Source organism: Hyperolius riggenbachi, chromosome 6, assembly GCF_040937935.1.
Source record: "Hyperolius riggenbachi isolate aHypRig1 chromosome 6, aHypRig1.pri, whole genome shotgun sequence".
Taxonomy (NCBI): Eukaryota; Metazoa; Chordata; class Amphibia; order Anura; family Hyperoliidae; genus Hyperolius; species Hyperolius riggenbachi.
Window position 1 is genome coordinate 346,440,429 of NC_090651.1, and position 8,573 is coordinate 346,449,001.

At 48.1% G+C, this 8,573-nt stretch overlaps 1 protein-coding gene across 2 annotated transcripts in view; it reads left to right on the plus strand.

The window, feature by feature from the left end:
* Positions 1-399: 399 nt before the first annotated feature.
* The window catches only part of LOC137521805 (TAR DNA-binding protein 43), a 20,884-nt gene continuing 12,710 nt past the window's right edge, over positions 400-8,573 (plus strand). Inside the window, exons 1-5 of one of the 2 annotated variants that reach the window (XM_068241544.1) lie at positions 400-474; positions 1,618-1,867; positions 4,684-4,847; positions 4,924-5,064; positions 7,872-8,042. In XM_068241544.1, coding sequence (XP_068097645.1) covers positions 1,627-1,867; positions 4,684-4,847; positions 4,924-5,064; positions 7,872-8,042 — 717 coding nt within the window. In that variant the 5' untranslated portion in view covers positions 400-474; positions 1,618-1,626. The remainder of the gene's footprint in view (positions 475-1,617; positions 1,868-4,683; positions 4,848-4,923; positions 5,065-7,871; positions 8,043-8,573) is intronic. The other variant, XM_068241545.1, reaches the window with a different exon arrangement.

Consider the following 8,573-nt stretch of genomic DNA (forward strand, 5'->3'; position numbering starts at 1 on the left):
TTCGTTTCTGCCGTATTCCCCACTTATATAATATTACTGGAGCACCGCCCTCAGCACCGCCCTGTCGTCCTTGTGCGGGTGGACCTCGCCCCTTCCCGAACACGTGTAGACCTCGCCCCCTCCAGTCTTTGTCTATCCGAGGCCAGATCCGCCCGAGCACATTGTGATTTCTGCGCATGTGCCGGGAGCAGACTCTTCCACTTGCCGCACTACAGGGGAGCACAGCTGTCGTGTGAGTATCCCGGGGCAGCCTCTGCGCTCGCATTGCGTTCTCCGGAATTATTAGCTGAGGTCTCCGCCGGTAGCGGGGTGATAGGAGGCTGAGAGGAGGTATGAGGCGGCATGGGACGGTCCTGACCCCCCTCTCCCGGGCGGTGGTACATTCTGGGTATATAGATCAGCTGCAGAAGAGGGGAGAGAGGCGCCATTTTGTGAGGAGTAGAGCCAGGAACTCGCTGACTACAACAGAAGGAGGTGAGACAGCAGAGGCGACCCGCACCAGAATCCCCGAGACGTGCGACTCGGTCAGGGCGATCCGCCTGCTGGGGGAGGAGAGGGAGGGCGGGAGGCCGCGTGCTGAGCGCTGGGAGAGGAGGAGGGGGGAGGCCGCGTGCTTCGGGAGAGGCGGGAAGGGACGATGCATGTAATCTACTGAGGTCTCAGCTAACACTGGAGAACCACAACTCCAAGCATGCTTTGCATGGTTATAACTTACTGTTTCCAGGCAACTACAACTCCCAGCATGCTTTGCACGGTTATAACTCACTATTTCCAGGCAACTACAACTACCAGCATGCGTTGCATGGTCATAACAGCCTATTTCCAGGCATCTAAAACTTCCAGCATGCTAAGCATGGTTATAACTTCTATTTCCAGGCAACTACAACTTCCAGCATGCTTTGCACGTTTATAGCTTTATATTGGTTGACTACAACTTCCAGCATACTTTGCTTGGTTATAACCTTCTGTTTCCAGGCAATTACAACTTCCAGCATGCTTGCACATATAAAGCTTTAGATTTTCAGACAGCATCTCCCAGCATGCTTTGCATGTATATAGCTTTTGGAATTTTAAAACCTGTACAACTTCCAGCATGCTTTGTATGGTTATAATTTCCTATTTCAAGGCCACCACAACTTCCAGCATGGTTATAGCCTCCTCTTTCTAGGCCACTACAACTTCCAGCATGCTTTGCACGGTTATAGCCTCCTCTTTCTAGGCGACTACAACTTTCAGCATGCTTTGTATGGTTATAGCTTCCTCATTCCACACAACTACAACTTCCAGCATGGTTATAGCCTCCTGTTTCCAGGCAACTACAACTCCCAGCATGCTTTGCACATATAAAGCTTTAGATTTTCAGGCACCTACAACTCCCAGCATGCTACTCCATAGCAATAATATATTTCTACAGAAATCTGTTTATTGATCTTGCCTCTGCTAATGCAGTAAGTTGCTACGGGAAGAGTGATTGCCTTACTCTAGTCCTGTTATCTGCACTCAGTAATGGGCCTGGACACACAGCGCTTTGTGATGACTTGCTATAGATTTCTTTATGTAATGTCAGCATCTTCTGTATGACCTCTGCCTCTAATGCTGTTTTTTTTTCTCTTCCAGTTTGCAGCCATGGAAATGGAATATATTTGCGTAGCGGAGGACGAGAATGAGGAGCCCATAGAGGTTCCCTCCGAAGATGACGGCACTGTCCTCCTGTCCACGGTTACAGCGCAGTTCCCTGGTGCCTGCGGCCTCCGATATCGGAATCCTGTGAACCAGTGCATGCGTGGCGTCAGGCTGGTGGAAGGGATCCTTCACGCCCCGGAAACTGGATGGGGAAACCTGGTTTATGTTGTCAATTACCCGAAAGGTGTGTGCAGATTGTAGTGTGTATGACTCGGCTAGCATGTGGCTTGTATGGGAGACTCTGTATCTGGACTCCAGCACTGTGCCGTTCAGACTATCTGTATCCATCTTAGAAGCACAGGGGTATTGGGTGGAGCTGGTCACTGAGATGCAACTTGTAAATGGGCCAATCAGATTTATTTCCCGCTTATTTACCATGGCCAACTCCAACCTGCATACAAGCTGGGGTATTAGCATTCCTATTGATATTAAAAGCACCAACGTGTTCTGTGGAGCTGTACAAAGTACTTTAAAAAGCTCATACATGTGTCCAACGTAATGAACATGACCAACCACTGAAGTTAAGTGCTAAATAACGAACTCTAAAGGCCCATACACACGTTGGATTTTTTTAAACGACGGGTCGTTTGGACGTCCGGACGTCAAATCGGGCATGTGTACAGTCCGTCGTTCAGGTGATAAGACTGGTTTTGAGCATTCCGCCAGGCGGATCGCTCAAGACCAGTCTTATCTCCTGAACGACGGACTGTACACATGCCCGATTTGACGTCTGAACGACGGGATGTCCAAACGACCAGTCGTTTAAAAAAATCCTTGTGTATGGGCCTTTACACTGCGTGCAAGCTAAACAACCATACATTTGTCCAAAAGACTTGTACACACGTTCCAACCTGCACATTAGTTGGTTGGATCTGGCAAAGAACCTGTCATCAGTTGGTGGTCTGGTTGTTAGCTGTACACACACCCAACTATCTTCCAACACAAAGTTTGTGTAATAAATATTGGTTGGTTGCTATGGGCAACAACACTAACCTTTGTTCGACATTATATCACAGAACTTGTGATACGTTGAAAATATCACTTGGGAGAAAGTCGATTTGATCAGGCCCGATGTATTTAGAGATAAGAACCTATCTAATTCTCTCCCCACCTGTGTAAGTAACCACAAGTGTAATTTGAGCTCTCAGCTCAGGAGCCACCTCGGCATAGTAGCTTCCCTGAAATCAGGAGGTAGGCATGCTGCTGATTTATTGCAGGTTTTGTATAAGCTGCAACAAATGTTTTCTTTAAAGGGTATTATGCTGTTGCTTATCTTTTTTTAGAGCAGATAAGCAACAGCAACAGGCCTTATTTTTCCTCCTGCCAGACATGAGGTGCTGCTTATCCCCAGAGTGATTTCACTTGGCCAGGTTTTTGGCCATTATGCGCGGGGGGGGTAGCGCTGGATTGCCTGCAGCTACAGGGATGGGGGAAGCCTCAGTGGAATCCTGAGGCTTCCCCCCCCCCCCCCCCCTCCTGCAGTTTAGTACAGAGTTTCTTTAATGGTGGCAAATAACTGGTTTGTCATTGGCCAGTAGCAGGCAGGATGCTGCATGTAGAGAAGATTATCTGCACAAATCTTCCCGCCATTCACAAATGCAGCAGCTACTCTGGGTTCTAATGACTCAGCTGTTCCTGTTACTTACACCATATGGTCTCCAACTCACCATACTCCAGTGATGGCTAACCTTGGCACTCAGCTGTGGTGGAACTATAAGTCCCATGAGGCATTGCAATACTCTGACAGCTCTAAGCATAACTCGGGGAGGCAGAGGCATGATGGGATTTGTAGTTTTGTCACAGCTGGAGTGCCAAGGTTAGCCATCACTGCCATACACCGTGCAGTCTAAATTTATGAACCACAATCTTATGTTTATGTGGGGTAAAGGCTAACTGAATATATCCACGTTAATAGCAACCTGTTGGTCTTGTAGTACAGACTTTGGGCAAATTGCACGTATGTACAGCTTTAAGGTGCCCATATACGAATCAATCCTATGCAGTGAGGAGACCTTGGGCAATACTCCCTAACACTGCTACTACCTAGAGTACCCCCTGGCGACTGCAGCTCTGGCACTTTTAGGTCTGCCAGGAGAAAAGTGCCATATGAATGTTGTTTTTTCTTGTCTTTAAAAGTGGTCTGAAACTCATACATTTTTAATAAAAAATGTTTTCCTACTTTTTTATTAGACAATATTACTTGTGCACAAAAGCAAATATAACTGTACGTTTACAAATTACAAGTTTCCAAAGTGTAGTTTTTCTTGCCCTGAAAGCTGGCATTGCATTTTTTCTTTTTCTATTCTAACTGCTTTTTATTATATATTAAAACCTAATGAGCTATTCTGAACACTGTGTCTGAAGCAGAGACAGTTTCTCAGTGTTTGATGATTTGTGCTTAAAGCGGACCCAAACCAAACACTTTTTTAATTCAAAATATTTAGTTGCACCACTCAGACACATGCAAATTTAAATAAACACTTCTTCAAGCCTATGAGCATTTCAGTGCATGCTTTTCACCCTCCTCTTTGCATAACTAGGGTTATACAGGTGGCAGTCATTAGCAATTCCTCCTTTGCTGTACACCATCTAATCCACCAGTTTGCCGGATTATTTCCCGGCAATATGAAAGGAAGGGAGGGGTTTCTCCAATAAATGTAAAATATTTTATATTCGTCATCATGCAGCTGAAAAAGGCTGCTTTTTATCATTATAATTTAGAAAATAAATTTTATTTTTGAAATCTTGTATTTTTAATTTGGGTCCACTTTAACAAGTAAAAAAGATACTGTTGTCTCCAGTTTGGATGCGGATTTGAAGCTGAATAGCAGGAGAAAGTGCTTCTGTTTAACCATTTGTGATGTTCTGCTAGAATTTTTTTCCCGGGATAGTAGCTTTCAAGCTTTGAAGAATCTTTTAGAGCAAATTAGAAATGCTGTCTTTCAGACCACTTCAAGGGCTATATTAAACCTTTACCCTTTTACTGTAATTTTATCATAGACAACAAAAGGAAGATGGATGAAACAGATGCATCCTCTGCTGTGAAGATAAAGCGCGCTGTTACAAAAACCTCAGATCTGATTGTGTTGGGCCTTCCTTGGAAAACGACAGAACAGGACCTGAAGGATTATTTCAGCACATTCGGAGAAGTCATCATGGTCCAGGTATGGTAGGCGACGACTGATTTTGTCCTTCGCTTTTCTGTATTGGTGATCCTTCGCTAACTGACCTTTCATGCAGGTTAAAATGGATGCCAAGACAGGACATTCAAAAGGATTCGGCTTTGTCCGATTCACAGACTATGAAACGCAAGTGAAGGTGATGTCACAGCGTCACATGATCGACGGGAGGTGGTGTGACTGCAAACTTCCCAATTCCAAGGTAAGAAAAGTTCTCATATCCGATGTGTGCTGTTTAACTAGACCCAGGAAGATTTATTAGGTAGCGAAAACTTAACAACCTAACGAACGCCTCACTTCAATGGCCGTGAACGTGGCGGCAGCCCAACGCCAATTGTCAACTCCTGGAGCTGTGGTTTTCCCGGGGAACAGCCGCGCGATTGTTCCCTGCTAGCCGCCGATGCTGGCTGGCTGGCTGGCTGGCTGGCTGGCTGGCTGGCTGGCTGGCTGGCTGGCTGGCTGGCTGGCTGGCTGGCTGGCTGGCTGGCTGGCTGGCTGGCTGGCTGGCTGGCTGGCTGGCTGGCTGGCTGGCTGGCTGGCTGGCTGGCTGGCTGGCTGGCTGGCTGGCTGGCTGGCTGGCTGGCTGGCTGGCTGTTTGTAAACGTAAGAGGACAGAAATCCCCTTTGTTTACATCCGTACAGCGCTGCTGTCTCCGGCAGCGCTGTACGAGATCGGCGATCCGTCCTATCATAGGCTGATGCTTATGAGAGGCGGAGAACAGGGCAGATCGCCGTCCTGTTCAATGTGGGGGGGGGGGGGGGGGGGACGAGGGAAGGGCATGATGCTAACCAGAGCCTCCTATGAGGCAGAAAAAGGCGCAGCAGCGATCGGAGACCTCCGGCGGCATGTCCCCTTAGGGACAAAAATAGGTGAGTCCGATCGCTGGGATTCTAAGCTGGGCTGTGCAGGAGACTGAAATGCCTGCACAGCCCAGTGCTGCAAAAAAGGCTGGTCGTTAGAGGGCTTTAGCACTGTAGTCTTTAAGTGGTTAAAGCGAATTTCACTTTCGTTATAAACTAGATCAGTGCAGCACAAGCCAGCTTAGGTAGCATTTCCCCTAAACTAAGAATTTTTTTTTCTGTAGCCTCCCTTTTGTGGAAAAAAAAAAAATTGCAGGAGCGATCAGATACCTCCTACTGAGTGTCCTAATAAGGACATTAATAGATTAAAATCATTTGTGTGCTTGATTGTAGGACTGTGTAACATGCTGACCAAGCTGCACAGCCCTCTATTGTGTAAAATGGCCTGGTCACTAGAGCGATGTAAGCTTGAGGTCCTGAAGTGGTTAAACACCTGGAGTGAGAGGGATATGGAGGCTGCCATATTTATTTCCAGTTAAACAATAACAGTTGCCTGGCAGCGCTGCTGAAGTTGCCTGGCAGCGCTGCTGATCTATTTGGCTGCATTAGTGCCAGAGTTAAGCATTCAGCTAAACTTGTCAGATCTGACGATGTCAGTAAAACACCAGATCTGCTGCATGCTTGTTCAAAGGCTGTGGCTGAAATTAGAGGCAAAGGATCAGCAGGAAAGCAAGGCAACTGGTATTTAAATGGAAATGAATATGGCAGCCTCCATTTCGATACAGTTGTCCTGTAAGCCAGTCAATGCTGGAGCCCTCCAGCACAGGACAGTCAGACTGCGGGGTCTTCAGATGTATAGATAGATGGATAGATTGCGTATAGAGAGGGTGGTGTTCAGTGTTTCCTTTAGGTGAGCTCATGCAAAGCTAGTCATTTTTTAACCACTAAAGTACCAGCGGTCTATGCTCCCTTAACCTCCTGCCGCCCGCGTCACGCCAGTAGGCCCAGGACCGCCTAACGCCAATTGGCGTAAGTCCTGGGGCTCTGTTTAGCATGAGATCGCGCGCATCTCATGCTCGGAGGGCGGAGCTCCGCTCCGCCTTCAGTCTCCGAGCGGCTATTGCCGCTCGGGAGACTGTTAGACGGCGATCACGCCGTCTATTTACTTGGTGCGGTGCTGCGATGAGCAGCAGCGCTGCACCGGGGACAGCCGTGTGACACGGCTGTCCCCATGGGGGACAAGAGAGCGATCGGCTCTCATAGGCAGAAGCCTATGACAGCCGATCGCCATAATTGGCCGGCTGGGGGGAGGGAATACATTTAAAGGAACGGGATTTTAGAAGAAAAAAACCTAACAATATTAATTTAAAAAAAAATAAACATGGGGGAGCGATCAGACCCCACCAACAGAGAGCTCTGTTGGGGGGGGGGGGGGGGGGGGGATCACTTGTGTGAGTTGTGCGGCCCTGCAGCTTGGCCTTAAAGCTGCAGTGGCCAATTTAGCTAAAAATGGCCTGGTCACTAGGGGGGTTTAGCCCTGCAGTCCTCAAGTGGTTAAGGACCATTTCATTGGCTCCTGACCACATCCATCAATGTAAGCCTATGGGAGTTGCTTACATTGTTAGACACGGCCATTGATTGATCTGGGAGTTGGATCGGGAAGAATTCCAGATATCAAGTCATTATTTAGCTGTACTTTTTCTTTCGATCGTTGGACATTTCACACTACTTATCGTGTGTGTGTAAGGCCTGTCTGTTAAGAATCTGGAGCTTGGAGTTCCTCTGTAAGGAAATCACTGCATCTTTGAGCCTCGTACACACTAAATATGACACGGCTGTTTTGCTAGGTCTCGGCCAAGATTCTGGCATGTACAAGTGCCCCGCCCTCCCTTGAGACCGCTCCTGCTTGCTAGCTTCCTGTCAACTCTCCCCGCCTGCTTGCTATGTACTAAGTCCCGCCTCCTCTTGTAAACTCCTAAGATGCTGGCATTCCTTAGTGTTGGCTTCCTTGTTTGGTTTTGGGCATTGGGTGAGGAAGATCTTGGTGTGGCATGGCCTGAGAAGGGGGGGGGGGGGGGGGGGGGGAATGCTCACAGCGAAGTTATAAGGGGTCAGTTTAGGCAGTATGTGTGCATAACCGCAATATCCTGTGACGTCTGTCTTCCGTGTATACACCTGACCATGTGCTGATTTCTCCCCCGCTTGCAGCAGAGCCCTGACGAGCCCATGCGGAGCCGTAAGGTTTTTGTCGGCCGGTGCACGGAGGATATGAGTGCTGAGGAGCTCCGCCAGTTCTTTGCGCAGTACGGAGAAGTCGTAGATGTGTTTATTCCCAAGCCGTTCCGAGCGTTTGCATTTGTCACGTTTGCAGATGATCAGGTAGGTGTTGGATTTCAGCAGAGACATGAAGTATTTCTGACTAGTGTCTCCTTGTGCAGCCAGAGCCGGCTCTAGGTCATTCCATGACTCAGGTGGTCAGGCCAAGTAAACCTATAAAGGCCAATTTACCAGGCATGTACAGATCCCTATTAACCACTTAAGTACCAGCGGTCTCTGACCCCTTAAGAAGACTACTGGTACAGAAATTTCGTAATCCTGATGGAATACCGAAGAATCGCTGCACATACCCGTCGCAAGCGCCACACGTCGGGATCCTGGGCCACCCACTCTGCCATCTTTGGCAGAGTTCCTGTGAGCCAGACATTGGCTCCTGACCCTGTCTTTTAATGTTGGCCAATGGGAGCGGCTTACATTAATAGACAGGACCAGGAGCCAATGAAATCTGCTCCTGACCCACTCACAGGGCTCTATCGTCAGAGGCAGGCAGAGCCAGTAAGCTGCGGGGATTAAGCAGTGAGATCGGCGGGAGCGACTGAAATGGTCAGCAGCGTCTAATTAAAATCTATGCCC